This window comes from Dendropsophus ebraccatus, chromosome 12 (assembly GCF_027789765.1).
Source record: "Dendropsophus ebraccatus isolate aDenEbr1 chromosome 12, aDenEbr1.pat, whole genome shotgun sequence".
NCBI classification, from domain to species: Eukaryota; Metazoa; Chordata; class Amphibia; order Anura; family Hylidae; genus Dendropsophus; species Dendropsophus ebraccatus.
The window spans coordinates 91,148,046-91,168,009 of record NC_091465.1 but is presented as its reverse complement, the minus strand read 5'-3'; the positions used below and the strand labels follow the sequence as shown (position 1 = coordinate 91,168,009).

General features: G+C 48.7%; 1 protein-coding gene across 2 annotated transcripts in view; it reads left to right on the top strand.

The window, feature by feature from the left end:
• Nucleotides 1-4,968: 4,968 nt before the first annotated feature.
• Nucleotides 4,969-19,964, top strand: part of KIRREL2 (kirre like nephrin family adhesion molecule 2) — a 29,306-nt gene continuing 14,310 nt past the window's right edge. The window contains exon 1 of one of the 2 annotated variants that reach the window (XM_069947094.1): nt 4,969-5,049. In XM_069947094.1, the coding sequence (XP_069803195.1) occupies nt 4,995-5,049 (55 nt within the window). In that variant the 5' untranslated portion in view covers nt 4,969-4,994. Of the gene's footprint in view, nt 5,050-16,160; nt 16,267-19,964 lie in introns of those variants that run through there. The other variant, XM_069947095.1, reaches the window with a different exon arrangement.

Genomic DNA, 19,964 nt, shown 5'->3' with positions numbered 1-19,964 from the left:
GATAGGAGATAGATAGATAGATAGATAGATAGATAGATAGATAGGAGATAGATAGATAGATAGATAGATAGATAGATAGATAGGAGATAGATAGATAGATAGATAGATAGATAGATAGATAGATAGATAGATAGGAGATAGATAGATAGGTAGATAGATAGATAGATAGGAGATAGATAGATAGATAGATAGATAGATAGATAGATAGATAGATAGGAGATAGATAGATAGGATATAGATAGATAGATAGGAGATAGATAGATAGATAGATAGATAGATAGATAGATAGGAGATAGATAGATAGGAGATAGATAGATAGGAGATAGATAGATAGGAGATAGACAGATAGATAGGAGATAGATAGATAGATAGATAGATAGATAGATAGATAGATAGAAGATAGATAGATAGGAGATAGATAGATAGATAGATAGGAGATAGATAGATAGATAGATAGATAGATAGATAGATAGATAGGAGATAGATAGATAGATAGGAGATAGATAGATAGATAGATAGATAGATAGATAGGAGATAGATAGATAGATAGATAGGAGATAGATAGGAGATAGATAGATAGGAGATAGATAGATAGATAGATAGATAGGAGATAGATAGATAGATAGATAGATAGGAGATAGATAGATAGATAGATAGATAGATAGATAGATAGATAGGAGATAGATAGATAGATAGATAGATAGATAGATAGATAGGAGATAGATAGATAGATAGATAGGAGATAGATAGATAGATAGATAGATAGATAGGAGATAGATAGATAGATAGATAGATAGATAGATAGATAGGAGATAGATAGATAGATAGGAGATAGATAGATAGATAGATAGATAGATAGATAGATAGGAGATAGATAGATAGATAGATAGGAGATAGATAGATAGATAGGAGATAGATAGATAGATAGATAGATAGATAGATAGATAGGAGATAGATAGGAGATAAGAGATAGATAGATAGATAGATAGGAGATAGATAGATAGGAGATAGATAGATAGATAGATAGATAGGAGATAGATAGATAGATAGATAGATAGATAGATAGATAGATAGATAGGAGATAGATAGATAGATAGGAGATAGATAGATAGGAGATAGATAGATAGATAGATAGATAGATAGATAGATAGGAGATAGATAGATAGATAGATAGATAGGAGATAGATAGGAGATAGATAGATAGGAGATAGATAGATAGATAGATAGATAGATAGATAGATAGATAGATAGATAGATAGGAGATAGATAGATAGATAGGAGATAGATAGATAGATAGATAGGAGATAGATAGATAGATAGATAGATAGATAGATAGATAGATAGATAGATAGATAGGAGATAGATAGATAGGAGATAGATAGATAGATAGATAGACAGGAGATAGATAGATAGATAGATAGATAGATAGATAGATAGGAGATAGATAGATAGATAGATAGATAGATAGGAAATAGATAGATAGATAGATAGATAGATAGATAGATAGATAGGAGATAGATAGATAGATAGGAGATAGATAGATAGGAGATAGATAGATAGATAGATAGATAGGAGATAGATAGATAGATAGATAGATAGATAGATAGGAGATAGATAGATAGATAGATAGATAGATAGATAGATAGATAGGAGATAGATAGATAGATAGATAGATAGATAAATAGGAGATAGATAGATAGATAGATAGATAGGAGATAGATAGGAGATAGATAGATAGGAGATAGATAGATAGATAGATAGATAGGAGATAGATAGATAGATAGGAGATAGATAGATAGATAGGAGATAGATAGATAGATAGATAGATAGGAGATAGATAGATAGATAGATAGATAGATAGGAGATAGATAGATAGATAGATAGATAGATAGATAGGAGATAGATAGATAGATAGATAGATAGATAAATAGGAGATAGATAGATAGATAGATAGGAGATAGATAGGAGATAGATAGATAGATAGGAGATAGATAGATAGATAGATAGATAGATAGGAGATAGATATATAGATAGATAGATAGATAGATAGATAGATAGATAGATAGGAGATAGATAGATAGATAGATAGATAGATAGATAGGAGAGATAGATAGGAGATAGATAGATAGATAGATAGGAGATAGATAGATAGATAGATAGATAGATAGATAGGAGATAGATAGATAGATAGGAGATAGATAGATAGATAGATAGATAGGAGATAGATATATAGATAGATAGATAGATAGATAGATAGATAGATAGATAGATAGGAGATAGATAGATAGATAGATAGATAGATAGATAGGAGAGATAGATAGGAGATAGATAGATAGATAGATAGATAGATAGATAGATAGATAGGAGATAGATAGATAGATAGATAGGAGATAGATAGATAGGAGATAGGAGATAGATAGATAGATAGATAGATAGATAGGAGATAGATAGATAGATAGATAGGAGATGGATAGATAGGAGATAGATAGATAGATAGATAGATAGGAGATAGATAGGAGATAGATAGATAGATAGATAGATAGATAGATAGATAGATAGATAGGAGATAGATAGATAGATAGATAGGAGATAGATAGAAGATAGATAGATAGATAGATAGATAGATAGATAGATAGATAGATAGGAGATAGATAGATAGATAGATAGATAGATAGATAGATAGATAGATAGGAGATAGATAGATAGGAGATAGATAGATAGATAGGAGATAGATAGGAGATAGATAGATAGATAGATAGATAGATAGATAGATAGATAGATAGATAGGAGATAGATAGATAGATAGGAGATAGATAGATAGGAGATAGATAGATAGATAGGAGATAGATAGGAGATAGATAGATAGATAGATAGATAGATAGATAGATAGATAGATAGGAGATAGATAGATAGATAGATAGATAGATAGATAGATAGATAGATAGGAGATAGATAGATAGATAGGAGATAGATAGATAGGAGATAGATAGATAGATAGATAGATAGATAGATAGGAGATAGATAGATAGGAGATAGATAGATAGATAGATAGATAGATAGATAGATAGATAGATAGATAGATAGGAGATAGATAGATAGGAGATAGATAGATAGATAGATAGATAGATAGATAGATAGATAGGAGATAGATAGATAGGAGATAGATAGATAGATAGATAGATAGATAGATAGATAGATAGATAGGAGATAGATAGGAGATAGATAGATAGATAGATAGATAGATAGATAGATAGGAGATAGATAGATAGATAGATAGATAGATAGATAGATAGGAGATAGATAGATAGATAGATAGATAGATAGATAGATAGGAGATAGATAGATAGATAGATAGATAGGAGATAGATAGATAGATAGATAGATAGATAGATAGATAGGAGATAGATAGATAGATAGATAGATAGATAGATAGATAGGAGATAGATAGATAGATAGATAGATAGATAGATAGGAGATAGATAGATAGATAGATAGATAGGAGATAGATAGATAGATAGATAGATAGATAGGAGATAGATAGGAGATAGATAGATAGATAGATAGATAGATAGATAGATAGGAGATAGATAGATAGGAGATAGATAGATAGATAGATAGATAGGAGATAGATAGATAGATAGATAGATAGATATAGATAGATAGGAGATAGATAGATAGGAGATAGATAGATAGATAGATATAGATAGATAGGAGATAGATAGATAGATAGATAGGAGATAGATAGATAGATAGATAGATAGATAGGAGATAGATAGATAGATAGGAGATAGATAGGAGATAGATAGATAGATAGATAGATAGGAGATAGATAGATAGATAGGAGATAGATAGATAGATAGATAGATAGATAGATAGATAGATAGATAGATAGATAGGAGATAGATAGATAGATAGGAGATAGATAGGAGATAGATAGATAGATAGATAGATAGGAGATAGATAGATAGATAGGAGATAGATAGATAGATAGATAGATAGATAGATAGGAGATAGATAGATAGATAGATAGATAGATAGATAGATAGATAGGAGATAGATAGATAGATAGGAGATAGATAGATAGACAGATAGGAGATAGATAGATAGATAGATAGATAGGAGATAGATAGGTAGATAGGAGATAGATAGGAGATAGATAGATAGATAGATAGGAGATAGATAGATAGATAGATAGGAGATAGATAGGAGATAGATAGGAGATAGATAGATAGATAGATAGATAGATAGATAGATAGATAGATAGATAGATAGATAGATAGATAGGAGATAGGAGATAGATAGATAGATAGATAGATAGATAGATAGATAGATAGGAGATAGATAGATAGATAGATAGGAGATAGATAGATAGATAGATAGATAGATAGATAGATAGATAGGAGATAGATAGGAGATAGATAGATAGATAGATAGATAGATAGATAGATAGGAGATAGATAGATAGATAGATAGATAGATAGGAGATAGATACATAGATAGATAGATAGATAGATAGGAGATAGATAGATAGATAGATAGGAGATAGATAGATAGATAGATAGATAGATAGATAGATAGATAGGAGATAGATAGATAGATAGATAGGAGATAGATAGATAGATAGATAGATAGGAGATAGATAGATAGATAGATAGATAGATAGATAGATAGATAGATAGATGCTGAAGGTTGTAGTCCTCCCTGTTGTGGACACTCAGGTGCTGTGTATATGCTGGGGGTTGTAGTCCTTTCTGTCACGCGGCAGTAAGTACTGGGAGATGCGCTGAGTTAGTGGCTGTAGAGAGAAGAGGAGGAGGAGGAGGAGGAGGAGGAGGAGGAGGAGGAGGATGGGGCTGCTCTCGGCTCCTGCAGGCTGAACTTTCTCTCCAATGGGCGGTGAGGAGAGGAGGGAGAAGCGTCCTGTAAATCCACTGCAGAGAGAAGGAGTCAGGAGACCGGAGAGAGGAGGAGAGGATGCGGAGGAGCCTGACAGCATGGAGAGGAAGAGCCCCATACTCTGCTGCCTCATCCTGCTCATCCTACCCCGCGGTGAGTGACTCCTATAGCGCAGTGTAGTGCGGGATAGAGAGCAGTGCGACAATGTGCGGGATAGAGAGCAGTGCGACAATGTGCCGGGATAGAGAGCAGTACACACAGCGTGCCGGGATAGAGAGCAGTGCGACAATGTGCGGGATAGAGAGCAGTGCGACAATGTGCGGGATAGAGAGCAGTGCGACAATGTGCGGGATAGAGAGCAGTGCGACAATGTGCGGGATAGAGAGCAGTACACACAGCGTGCCGGGATAGAGAGCAGTGCGACAATGTGCGGGATAGAGAGCAGTACACACAGCGTGCCGGGATAGAGAGCAGTGCGACAATGTGCGGGATAGAGAGCAGTGCGACAATGTGCGGGATAGGATTGTCTCTGCTCAGACAGCTTGGAGAAGCCCCCATTAGAGAGAGGAGACCCCCCAGTAGTCAGGAGACCCCCAGTAGTACAGTCGGGGTGTCTTGCAGGGTTTCTCCATCCTCAGCAATGACACCAGGTAACTTTTGGCCACATTGTATCCGGATGGTGCAGGGAGGGATGAGCGGAGGACACGTGCTGCTACACTGGGGGGGGGGGGGGGGGTCCCCTGCTGCTACACTGGGGGGTCTCTATGGCTGGGGGTCTCCTGCTGCTACACTGGGGGGTCTCTATGGCTGGGGGTCTCCTGCTGCTACACTGGGGGGTCTCTATGGCTGGGGGTCTCCTGCTGCTACACTGGGGGGGGGGGGGGTCCCCTGCTGCTACACTGGGGGGGGGGGGGGGTCTCCTGCTGCTACACTGGGGGGTCTCTATGGCTGGGGGTCTCCTGCTGCTACACTGGGGGGTCTCTATGGCTGGGGGTCTCCTGCTGCTACACTGGGGGTCTCTATGGCTGGGGGTCTCCTGCTGCTACACTGGGGGTCTCTATGGCTGGGGGTCCCCTGCTGCTACACTGGGGGGTCTCTATGGCTGGGGGTCCCCTGCTGCTACACTGGGGGGTCTCTATGGCTGGGGGTCTCCTGCTGCTACACTGGGGGGTCTCTATGGCTGGGGGTCTCCTGCTGCTACACTGGGGGGTCTCTATGGCTGGGGGTCTCCTGCTGCTACACTGGGGGGTCTCTATGGCTGGGGGTCTCCTGCTGCTACACTGGGGGGTCTCTATGGCTGGGGGTCCCCTGCTGCTACACTGGGGGGTCTCTATGGCTGGGGGTCCCCTGCTGCAGTGCTGCTACAGTCTGGAGTCCCTGGGGCTGGTTAGATGCTGCTTGTCCACTACTGCACTTTTGGTACAGTTGAAGGTCTATGTATGTGATGACATGCCGGTAGCCCCCTGCTGCAGTGCCGGTACAGTGGAGGGTCTTACATGCCGGTAGCCCCCTGCTGCAGTGCCGGTACAGTGGAGGGTCTTACATGCCGGTAGCCCCCTGCTGCAGTGCCGGTACAGTGGAGGGTCTTACATGCTGGTAGCCCCCTGCTGCAGTGCCGGTACAGTGGAGGGTCTTACATGCTGGTAGCCCCCTGCTGCAGTGCCGGTACAGTGGAGGGTCTTACATGCCGGTAGCCCCCTGCTGCAGTGCCAGTACAGTGGAGGGTCTTACATGCCGGTAGCCCCCTGCTGCAGTGTCGGTACAGTGGAGGGTCTTACAAGCTGGTAGCCCCCTGCTGCAGTGCTGGTACAGTGGAGGGTCTTACATGCCGGTAGCCCCCTGCTGCAGTGCTGGTACAGTGGAGGGTCTTTGTGGCTGATCTCATTGCTGCAGTGCTGATATACCGAAGGGTCTTTGTGGCTGATCACATGCTGGTACTGTGGGGGTCTTACATGCTGGTACTGTGGGGGTCTTACATGCTGGTACAGTGAGGGGTCTTACATGCTGGTACAGTGAGGGGTCTTACATGCTGGTACAGTGAGGGGTCTTGTATTCTGGTACAGTGGGGGTCTTACATGCTGGTACTGTGAGGGGTCTTATATGCTGGTACTGTGAGGGGTCTTACATGCTGGTACTGTGAGGGGTCTTACATGCTGGTACTGTGAGGGGTCTTACATGCTGGTACTGTGGGGGTCTTACATGCTGGTACTGTGGGGGTCTTGCATGCTGGAACTGTGAGGGGTCTTACATGCTGGTACTGTGGGGGTCTTACATGCTGGTACTGTGGGGGTCTTACATGCTGGTACTGTGAGGGGTCTTACATGCTGGTACTGTGGGGGTCTTACATGCTGGTACTGTGGGGGTCTTACATGCTGGTACTGTGGGGGTCTTACATGCTGGTACTGTGAGGGGTCTTACATGCTGGTACTGTGAGGGGTCTTACATGCTGGTACAGTGAGGGGTCTTGTATTCTGGTACTGTGGGGGTCTTACATGCTGGTACTGTGAGGGGTCTTACATGCTGGTACTGTGAGGGGTCTTACATGCTGGTACAGTGAGGGGTCTTACATGCTGGTACTGTGGGGGGGTCTTACATGCTGGTACTGTGGGGGTCTTACATGCTGGTACTGTGAGGGGTCTTGCATGCTGGTACTGTGAGGGGTCTTACATGCTGGTACAGTGAGGGGTCTTACATGCTGGTACTGTGGGGGGGTCTTACATGCTGGTACTGTGGGGGTCTTACATGCTGGTACTGTGAGGGGTCTTACATGCTGGTACTGTGGGGGTCTTACATGCTGGTACTGTGAGGGGTCTTACATGCTGGTACTGTGAGGGGTCTTACATGCTGGTACTGTGGGGGGGTCTTACATGCTGGTACTGTGAGGGGTCTTACATGCTGGTACTGTGAGGGGTCTTACATGCTGGTACTGTGGGGGGGTCTTACATGCTGGTACTGTGGGGGTCTTACATGCTGGTACTGTGAGGGGTCTTACATGCTGGTACTGTGGGGGTCTTACATGCTGGTACTGTGAGGGGTCTTACATGCTGGTACTGTGGGGGGGTCTTACATGCTGGTACTGTGGGGGTCTTACATGCTGGTACTGTGGGGGTCTTACATGCTGGTACTGTGGGGGTCTTACATGCTGGTACTGTGAGGGGTCTTACATGCTGGTACTGTGAGGGGTCTTACATGCTGGTACTGTGAGGGGTCTTACATGCTGGTACTGTGGGGGTCTTACATGCTGGTACAGTGAGGGGTCTTACATGCTGGTACTGTGAGGGGTCTTGTATTCTGGTACTGTGAGGGGTCTTACATGCTAGTACTGTGGGGGTCTTACATGCTGGTACAGTGAGGGGTCTTGTATTCTGGTACTGTGGGGGTCTTGCATGCTGGTACTGTGAGGGGTCTTGTATTCTGGTACTGTGAGGGGTCTTACATGCTGGTACTGTGAGGGGTCTTACATGCTGGTACAGTGAGGGGTCTTGCATGCTGGTACTGTGAGGGGTCTTACATGCTGGTACTGTGGGGGTCTTGCATGCTGGTACTGTGAGGGGTCTTGTATTCTGGTACTGTGAGGGGTCTTACATGCTGGTACTGTGAGGGGTCTTACATGCTGGTACAGTGAGGGGTCTTGCATGCTGGTACTGTGAGGGGTCTTACATGCTGGTACTGTGGGGGGGTCTTACATGCTGGTACAGTGAGGGGTCTTGCATGCTGGTACTGTGGGGGTCTTACATGCTGGTACAGTGAGGGGTCTTGCATGCTGGTACTGTGAGGGGTCTTACATGCTGGTACTGTGGGGGGGTCTTACATGCTGGTATAGTGAGAGGTCTTACATGCTGGTACTGTGAGGGGTCTTACATGCTGGTACTGTGGGGGTCTTACATGCTGGTACTGTGAGGGGTCTTACATGCTGGTACAGTGAGGGGTCTTACATGCTGGTACAGTGAGGGGTCTTACATGCTGGTACAGTGAGGGGTCTTACATGCTGGTACAGTGAGGGGTCTTACATGCTGGTACTGTGGGGGTCTTACATGCTGGTACTGTGGGGGTCTTACATGCTGGTACTGTGGGGGTCTTACATGCTGGTACTGTGGGGGTCTTACATGCTGGTACTGTGAGGGGTCTTACATGCTGGTACAGTGAGGGGTCTTGCATTCTGGTAGCCCCCTGCTGCAGTGCTGCTGGCCAGGGAAGGGACTGACTGCAGGAACGTTGCAGGTTATGTGCCAGAGTCCTGCTCCCCGCCTCCTGTGCAGGTAGTGGGGTCTCACTGGGATCTTTGTTCTATTGCGGTCCTGTCCCCCCTGGAGGGTGCGTGTCCTAATAATACCCAGTGACGGGAGAGCTGTGCGGTATCGCAGGGGAATTCACTTTCCATGACTCCTCAGCGGTTGTGTGTTGGTGGAGGAGGAGGGGGGGGGGGGAATTGTCACATTGTCCTGGTCCTGGACTACACACGTGTTCTATCAGGTTGCCGCATGCTGCACTACAAGTTCCAGTTCCGGGGTTTAACATCCATGGGCCACAACTTGTAGCCTGATGGGGGTTGTAGTCCAGCCAGGCTGTCTGGAGCTGCAGAGGATGCTGGGCATTGGCAGCCAAGAGGTTAAATGTTGCACAATGCTTTCTTCTGGCTCCCCCTTATTGTGTGTGATGGGCAGGGGGGCAGCACCCTGCAAGGATAGCTGTCTGTCAGCAGCATGGCAGGAGTCCTGATAAGACACTCAGGGACTGGACGCTTTATTAGCTCATAGTTCTGTCTCACGGGAATCCCAGTCCCTAACAATGCCCCACATTGTCCTGGACAGGTCAGCGACTATCAGGCGGATGGGAGAGGTGACATTACGATGGAAGACATATTATCCCTCCCCGTAATACAACCTGTGCAGCGGTGATCTCATGATGGTATCACCTGGGAAGGGGCTTCAGGGTGTCAGGCCCGTGCCATAGTCTGTATCCTGTGGTGGAGATGACCATGGGACCATTGTATGATGGTGCCCCTGTCCTGGCAGACATAGGTATGGCGTGAGGTCAGGAATGGATGCCCATGGAGTGCTTTCTGGTTCAGTCTACAGCCAAGCAGAGATCCTGGGAAGCCCACCCAACATTGGACGGTGAGGGCCCATGGAGCGGTGTCTTCTATATTTTGACTACACAGCCTGCCGCCCATCCTGTTACAAGTTGACGTTGATGCTGCCGTCTAAATAACTCAAAGGCCTGCTATGGTTTTTCCTACACAGCCTCCCACCAGGGGGCACTGTCACAGGCGTGCAGCAGTCAATATGGCAGCTGATGTTTTATTAATGAACGCTCGACAGGCTATCCCCATAGCACTAGCTTTACCCACCAGTAATTATAATTTGCCGCCAGCATCACCTTGAAGGGTTGGCCATGATGTGCGGCACACTGGGGGGGGGGTCCCCATCGGAGCTGTCAGTCACCGCTGCAGACGTGTGATTGACTTTGATGGCGGTCTTGCACCCGTGCACAATAATTGAGCTAGTAATGTATTAGAGAGAAGAGCTTCAAGGGCGCGGCGTGGCCCTATACATATGGCGGGATCATTATTCATTAGACAAGCGCTCCATACATAATCTACCCAGGGTCAAAGGCAACGCGCCATTTCCACATAGCGACTCGCCGCAGCCTCCACAAAACCAGCTTCTAATTATAATAGCAGCCAAGAGGTTTGTACAGGTTGAAGTGAAGCGTAGATTAAATGGAAGGAAAGGTGTTACGTGGGCGACTTGGCTCCCTGAGAAGACTTTGGAGCTGCGTTCCTGGAGCCGGCTGATATCGGGGGGCTCGTGCCCCCTCTCCGCTCAGTCGTCTTCTCTTCAGGATTAATAAGGTTTTTCTTTACATGGGGAGAATGGAGGAGCGGACTACAATCCCATTGACTCCCCGCCTAATGCTGGAGCCCCTTTAAGTGTAACCACTCGAGTCTACACTGAGCTCAGTGCTAATCCCCTGGCGATCACAGTTCTGAATGGAGAGATAAGGAGAGAGGCGAGAAGGGGGGGGGGGGGGGGGGGGCTCGTCTTAGAGATTTCTCTCTCTTGTCTTTACCACCTCAAGATCTCATTAGAAGAAGCCATGGCTGTGTGTGTGTGTGGTGTGGGGGGGGGGGGGTATAGGGACTGTCTCTGAGGGGGCTTGTAGGGGCCAGGATACAATCCAGTGTAAAGAAGTGTATACAAGCATCAATGACTAGAGGTGGTGGCGATGTATGGCAGAGACCCCTAACCCAGACCCCAGTGGGGGCCACAATACAATTTTTCAATCCCATAGAGAGAACCTGTAAGGGAAATGCAGGCTCTATGGTCAGGTGATGTTACAGTGGGAAGCATGCTGGAGTCCACATGGAAGTTATTATGGGGCCCCTGGAGATCGCAGGAACACCCCAAGTGTTGTGATGAGCCCTCTTGTTGTTGTTTAGGGGCTTTGTGCTAACCGAATGGGAACCAATATGGCTGCCATTACGCCATGTTAATAGGACAAGTCAGTCAGGAGACCAGTAAATGTGGGTGAAGGCCTGTGGAAGCGGTAATGGCGGACATATTAGGCGTAACAGTATTAACATGGGCAGAGAGGATGTCACCAGAAAAGTGTACATATAGCTTATGAAGGATCCTAGGAACAAAGCCATGAGGTAGGGATCAGCCTATGGCGAGCAGGGGGATCGGTATGTAACAAGTGGAGGGATCGCCGTATGATGGGTGGAGGGATCGACAGGAAGAGGGATTGGCATGTGACAGGTGGAGGGATCACCATATGATGGGTGGAGGGATCAGCATGTGACAGGTGGAGGGATTCCCATATGATGGGTGGAGGGATCAGCATGTGACAGGTGGAGGGATTCCCATATGATGGGTGGAGGGATCAGCATGTGACAGGTAGAGGGATCATCATATGATGGGTGGAGAGATCAGCATGTGACAGGTAGGGGGATCTGCGTATGATGGGTGGAGGGATCAGCATGTGACAGGTAGAGGGATCAGCGTATGATGGCAGAGGAATCGGCATGTGACAGGTGGAGGGATCAGCATATGACAGGCGGAGGGATCAGGGTATGATGGGTGTAGGGATCAACAGGCAGAGGGATCGGAATGTGATAGGTGGAGGGATCAGCGTATGATGGGTGGAGGGATCAGCATGTGACAGGTGGAGGGATCACCATATGATGGGTGGAGGGATCAGCATGTGACAGGTGAAGGGATCAGCATGTGACAGGTGGAGGGATTCCCATATGATGGGTGGAGGGATCAGCATGTGACAGGTAGAGGGATCATCATATGATGGGTGGAGAGATCAGCATGTGACAGGTAGGGGGATCAGCGTATGATGGGTGGAGGGATCAGCATGTGACAGGTGGAGGGATCAGCATATGACAGGCGGAGGGATCAGGGTATGATGGGTGTAGGGATCAACAGGCAGAGGGATCGGAATGTGATAGGTGGAGGGATCAGCGTATGATGGGTGGAGGGATCGGCATGTGACAGGTGGAGGGATCAGCGTATGATGGGTGGAGGGATTGGCATGTGACAGGTGGAGGGATCACCATATGATGGGTGGAGGGATCAGCATGTGACAGGTGGAGGGATCGGTGTATGATGGGTGGAGGGATGGGCATGTGACAGGTGGAGGGATGGGTGTATGATGGGTGGAGGGATCGGCATATGATGGGTGGAGGGATCAGCATGTGACAGGTGGAGGGATCAGCGTATGATGGGTGGAGGGATCGGCATATGATGGGTGGAGGGATTGGCATGTGACAGGTGGAAGGATCGGCATGTGACAGGTGGAGTGATCAGCGTATGATGGGTGGAGGGATCAGCATGTGACAGGTGGAAGGATCGGTGTATGATGGGTGGAGGGATCGGCATGTGACAGGTGGAGGGATGGGTGTATGATGGGTGGAGGGATCAGCGTATGATGGGTGGAGGGATCAGCATGTGACAGGTGGAGGGATCGGCATATGATGGGTGGAGGGATCAGCATGTGACAGTGGAGGGATCGGTGTATGATGGGTGGAGGGATCGGCATGTGACAGGTGGAGGGATCGGTGTATGATGGGTGGAGGGATCGGCATGTGACAGGTGGAGGGATCGGTGTATGATGGGTGGAGGGATCGGTGTATGATGGGTGGAGGGATCGGCATATGATGGGTGGAGGGATCAGCATGTGACAGTGGAGGGATCGGCATATGATGGGTGGAGGGATCGGCATGTGACAGTGGAGGGATCGGTGTATGATGGGTGGAGGGATCGGCATGTGACAGTGGAGGGATCGGTGTATGATGGGTGGAGGGATCGGTGTATGATGGGTGGAGGGATCAGCATGTGGCAGTGGAGGGATCGGTGTATGATGGGTGGAGGGATCGGCATGTGACAGTGGAGGGATCGGTGTATGATGGGTGGAGGGATCGGCATGTGACAGTGGAGGGATCGGTGTATGATGGGTGGAGGGATCGGCATGTGACAGGTGGAGGGATCGGTGTATGATGGGTGGAGGGATCGGTGTATGATGGGTGGAGGGATCGGCATATGATGGGTGGAGGGATCAGCATGTGACAGTGGAGGGATCGGCATATGATGGGTGGAGGGATCGGCATGTGACAGTGGAGGGATCGGTGTATGATGGGTGGAGGGATCGGTGTATGATGGGTGGAGGGATCAGCATGTGGCAGTGGAGGGATCGGTGTATGATGGGTGGAGGGATCGGCATGTGACAGTGGAGGGATCGGTGTATGATGGGTGGAGGGATCGGCATGTGACAGTGGAGGGATCGGTGTATGATGGGTGGAGGGATCGGCATGTGACAGTGGAGGGATCGGTGTATGATGGGTGGAGGGATCAGCATGTGGCAGTGGAGGGATCGGTGTATGATGGGTGGAGGGATCGGCATGTGACAGTGGAGGGATCGGTGTATGATGGGTGGAGGGATCGGCATGTGACAGTGGAGGGATCGGTGTATGATGGGTGGAGGGATCGGCATGTGACAGTGGAGGGATCGGTGTATGATGGGTGGAGGGATCGGCATGTGACAGTGGAGGGATCGGTGTATGATGGGTGGAGGGATCGGCATGTGACAGTGGAGGGATCGGTGTATGATGGATGGAGGGATCGGTGTATGATGATTGGAGGGATCGGCATGTGACAGTGGAGGGATCGGTGTATGATGGGTGGAGGGATCGGCATGTGACAGTGGAGGGATCGGCATGTGACAGTGGAGGGATCGGTGTATGATGGGTGGAGGGATCGGCATGTGACAGTGGAGGGATCGGTGTATGATGGGTGGAGGGATCGGTGTATGATGATTGGAGGGATCGGCATGTGACAGTGGAGGGATCGGTGTATGATGGGTGGAGGGATCGGCATGTGACAGTGGAGGGATCGGCATGTGACAGTGGAGGGATTGGTGTATGATGGGTGGAGGGATCGGCATGTGACAGTGGAGGGATCGGCATGTGACAGTGGAGGGATCGGTGTATGATGGGTGGAGGGATCAGCATGTGACAGTGGAGGGATCGGTGTATGATGGGTGGAGGAATCGGTGTATGGTGATTGGAGGGATCGGCATGTGACAGTGGAGGGATCGGTGTATGATGGGTGGAGGGATCGGCATGTGACAATGGAGGGATCGGTGTATGATGGGTGGAGGGATCGGCATGTGACAGTGGAGGGATCGGTGTATGATGGGTGGAGGGATCGGCATGTGACAGTGGAGGGATCGGTGTATGATGGGTGGAGGGATCGGCATGTGACAGTGGAGGGATCGGCATGTGACAGTGGAGGGATCGGTGTATGATGGGTGGAGGGATCGGCATGTGACAGTGGAGGGATCGGTGTATGATGGGTGGAGGGATCGGTGTATGATGATTGGAGGGATCGGCATGTGACAGTGGAGGGATCGGTGTATGATGGGTGGAGGGATCGGCATGTGACAGTGGAGGGATCGGCATGTGACAGTGGAGGGATCGGTGTATGATGGGTGGAGGGATCGGCATGTGACAGTGGAGGGATCGGTGTATGATGGGTGGAGGGATCAGCATGTGACAGTGGAGGGATCGGTGTATGATGGGTGGAGGGATCGGTGTATGATGGGTGGAGGGATCAGCATGTGACAGTGGAGGGATCGGTGTATGATGGGTGGAGGAATCGGTGTATGGTGATTGGAGGGATCGGCATGTGACAGTGGAGGGATCGGTGTATGATGGGTGGAGGGATCGGCATGTGACAGTGGAGGGATCGGTGTATGATGGGTGGAGGGATCGGCATGTGACAGTGGAGGGATCGGTGTATGATGGGTGGAGGACCCTTTGAAATTCTAACTCCACCTGGAGTAATTCTTGTATTTGGGGTCCGGTGCGTCTCCCTATTGCGCTGCCCCCCCCCCCTTACTTTATTCTTGGCTCCTCTGGTTTCCAGTCCACAGGCGGCTGGCCTCCCAGGATAGCCCATGCTGCATGCACCTGTCCACCACTGACTAGATTGCTAGTTCTTGTGGTGCAGCGACTTAGGTCTTTCTTTTCTGCTTCCGTCACACAGTCGGTTTCATATAAAGCGCTGTTATGTAAGTCATTGTATAGTCGGGATACATGTGGCGCTCAGCGCAGATAATGGCCGCAGGTGACTTGGTTTTCGGATGTTCATGAAGTTTATGCGCTCCCTGCCGTGATATCTTCCTATAGTATCGGCCACCTGTTATTGTTATGGGCGCCGCCGGATGCTATAATCATGGTCTGACCTGTGCCAACTCGTATTAATGCAGATTATACAGCGCTCACACAAGACGCCATTCATGCCGCTAATTACACACAGACTATTGTTTTGTTAAGAGTCATTTGCTAATAAAGTTTGTTCCAGTGCTCTGGGCTTAATGAGTAAGGTGTTCTTGTTGCCCATAGCAACTGATAAGCTGTAAAGCAGCTCACAGCAACCAATCAGGGCCTAGCTTTCACTTTCTAAGCAGCTCCAGCAGATGAAATCTGGAATCTGATTGGCTGCAGTGGTTGGTATCCTCCATGATTGTTGTTATCCAGGGGCCCCATGCTTTCCCAATCTAAACAGAGGGGGAGGAGCTAGGAGCTTTCAACAGTAACCAATCAGATCACAGTTTTCACTTTAAAACCTAGACTGAATAAAATGAAAGCCAGAATCTGATTTGCTGTTGAGGCCGATTTTTATTTTTAAACAAACTTTATTAGCAAATGACTCACTAGGCCCTGACCATGTGACAGAAAATGGTTAATTCTCCCGGCACCTGATAGTGGAGCTAATAACGCTACATCTGATGCTTTGTGTTATCATAGAAAGGCGCCCAAGCCGATCCATACCCCCCGCTGAGCTCCTTATGGCTATATAGGTGATGGCGAGCGTCTGTAGATTCCGAGACTGATGGCGCGGTAACACCAGTCCCCTATCACAGAACTAAGGTGGCGGGACCCCAGATCTGCGCCAATGCAGAAAAGCAGCTGCCATGCATGGTTAATGGTATTGTGATGACGTGCCGTGTCCTGCTAACAAGTCTGATTCAATGATTCAGCTCTCTCCCCCCCCTCCCATTAGTCACGAAGACCCCCCCCCCCCCCCCCCCCCCCCCGCCTCCTCCCTGTATAGAGAGAATGGTGCTGACCTCCTATCACTGAATAGGATTCCTCACGCCCCAATAGACAGATCACACAAAACACAAGACAAACTGTCTCTTAAACACCATATGGTGTATTAACTTCCACTTAACACAGCTCAACCCCCCACAGGCTGAGGGAGGGAGGGGGCCCAAGAGCTAGCAATCACATGGAGGAAGCCATAACTGTATATAATGGAGGGGGACCCAAGAGCTAGCAATCACATGGAGGAAGCCATAACTGTATATAATGGAGGGGGACCCAAGAGCTAGCAATCACATGGAGGAAGCCATAACTGTATATAATGGAGGGGGACCCAAGAGCTAGCAATCACATGGAGGAAGCCATAACTGTATATAATGGAGGGGGACCCAAGAGCTAGCAATCACATGTAGGAAGCCATAACTGTATATAATGGAGGGGGACCCAAGAGCCATAACTGTATATAATGGAGGGGGACCCAAGAGCCATAACTGTGTATAATGGAGGGGGCCCAAGAGCCATAACTGTGTATAATGGAGGGGGCCCAAGAGCCATAACTGTGTATAATGGAGGGGGCCCAAGAGCTAGCAATCACATGGAGGAAGCCATAACTGTGTATAATGGAGGGGACCCAAGAGCTAGCAATCACATGGAGGAAGCCATAACTGTATATAATGGAGGGGGACCCAAGAGCCATAACTGTGTATAATGGAGGGGGCCCAAGAGCCATAACTGTGTATAATGGAGGGGGCCCAAGAGCCATAACTGTGTATAATGGAGGGGGCCCAAGAGCCATAACTGTGTATAATGGAGGGGGCCCAAGAGCTAGCAATCACATGGAGGAAGCCATAACTGTGTATAATGGAGGGGGCCCAAGAGCTAGCAATCACATGGAGGAAGCCATAACTGTGTACAATGGAGGGGGCCCAAGAGCTGTGAGCACAGGCTGTTCTGTACGTCCGGGAGCTGTTCTTACACTGTGAGCACAGGCTGTTCTGTACGGCCGGGAGCTGTACTTACACTGTGAGCACAGGCTGTACGGCCGGGAGCTGTACTTACACTGTGAGCACAGGCTGTTCTGTACGGCCGGGAGCTGTACTTACACTGTGAGCACAGGCTGTTCTGTACGGCCGGGAGCTGTACTTACACTGTGAGCACAGGCTGTTCTGCCGGGAGCTGTACTTACACTGTGAGCACAGGCTGTTCTGTACGGCCGGGAGCTGTACTTACACTGTGAGCACAGGCTGTTCTGCCGGGAGCTGTACTTACACTGTGAGCACAGGCTGTACGGCCGGTAGCTGTACTTACACTGTGAGCACAGGCTCTTCTGTACGGCCGGGAGCTGTACTTACACTGTGAGCACAGGCTGTTCTGCCGGGAGCTGTACTTACACTGTGAGCACAGGCTGTACGGCCGGGAGCTGTACTTACACTGTGAGCACAGGCTGTTCTGTACGGCCAGGAGCTGTACTTACACTGTGAGCACAGGCTGTTCTGTACGGCCGGGAGCTGTACTTACACTGTGAGCACAGGCTGTACTGTACGGCGGGGAGCTGTACTTACACTGTGAGCACAGGCTGTTCTGTACGGCCGGGAGCTGTACTTACACTGTGAGCACAGGCTGTACTGTACGGCGGGAGCTGTACTTACACTGTGAGCACAGGCTGTTCTGTACGGCCGGGAGCTGTACTTACACTGTGAGCACAGGCTGTACTGTACGGCGGGAGCTGTACTTACACTGTGAGCACAGGCTGTTCTGTACGGCGGGGAGCTGTACTTACACTGTGAGCACAGGCTGTTCTGCCGGGAGCTGTACTTACACTGTGAGCACAGGCTCTTCTGTACGGCCAGGAGCTGTACTTACACTGTGAGCACAGGCTCTTCTGTACGGCCGGGAGCTGTACTTACACTGTGAGCACAGGCTGTTCTGTACGGCCGGGAGCTGTACTTACACTGTGAGCACAGGCTGTACGGCCGGGAGCTGTACTTACACTGTGAGCACAGGCTGTTCTGTACGGCCGGGAGCTGTACTTACACTGTGAGCACAGGCTGTTCTGTACGGCCGGGAGCTGTACTTACACTGTGAGCACAGGCTGTTCTGTACGGCCGGGAGCTGTACTTACACTGTGAGCACAGGCTCTTCTGTACGGCCGGGAGCTGTACTTACACTGTGAGCACAGGCTGTTCTGTACGGCCGGGAGCTGTACTTACACTGTGAGCACAGGCTGTTCTGTACGGCCGGGAGCTGTACTTACACTGTGAGCACAGGCTGTTCTGTACGGCCGGGAGCTGTACTTACACTGTGAGCACAGGCTGTACGGCCGGGAGCTGTACTTACACTGTGAGCACAGGCTGTTCTGTACTGCCGGGAGCTGTACTTACACTGTGAGCACAGGCTGTTCTGTACGGCCGGGAGCTGTACTTACACTGTGAGCACAGGCTGTTCTGTACGGCTGGGAGCTGTACTTACACTGTGAGCACAGGCTGTTCTGTACGGCCGGGAGCTGTACTTACACTGTGAGCACAGGCTGTTCTGTACTGCCGGGAGCTGTACTTACACTGTGAGCACAGGCTGTTCTATACGGCTGGGAGCTGTACTTACACTGTGAGCACAGGCTGTTCTGCCGGGAGCTGTACTTACACTGTGAGCACAGGCTGTTCTGTACGGCCGGGAGCTGTACTTACACTGTGAGCACAGGCTCTTCTGTACGGCCGGGAGCTGTACTTACACTGTGAGCACAGGCTGTTCTGTACGGCCGGGAGCTGTACTTACACTGTGAGCACAGGCTGTTCTATACGGCTGGGAGCTGTACTTACACTGTGAGCACAGGCTGTTCTGTACTGCCGGGAGCTGTACTTACACTGTGAGCACAGGCTGTTCTGTACGGCCGGGAGCTGTACTTACACTGTGAGCACAGGCTGTTCTGTACTGCCGGGAGCTGTACTTACACTGTGAGCACAGGTTGTACGGCCGGGAGCTGTACTTACACTGTGAGCACAGGCTGTTCTGTACGGCCGGGAGCTGTACTTACACTGTGAGCACAGGCTGTACGGCCGGGAGCTGTACTTACACTGTGAGCACAGGCTGTACTGTACGGCCGGGAGCTGTACTTACACTGTGAGCACAGGCTGTTCTGTACGGCCGGGAGCTGTACTTACACTGTGAGCACAGGCTGTACTGCCGGGAGCTGTACTTACACTGTGAGCACAGGCTGTTCTGTACGGCCGCTGTTCACTGAACAGACCAGTCAGTTATTTTGCGCGGCCGCGGTGTATTCAGAGTGTATACAATACGGTCGGTGTTCCATACACACTAGTGTGATCTCACACTGTCAATAAACAGTGGGCGTTGTTTATTGCAAAAATACGTAGTGTGAACATGGCCTTATAGTCTTCTAGTTCCCCTGGTGCAGAGACCCATTATTCTCCATTATTCTCCCATTTACATTGTGGGA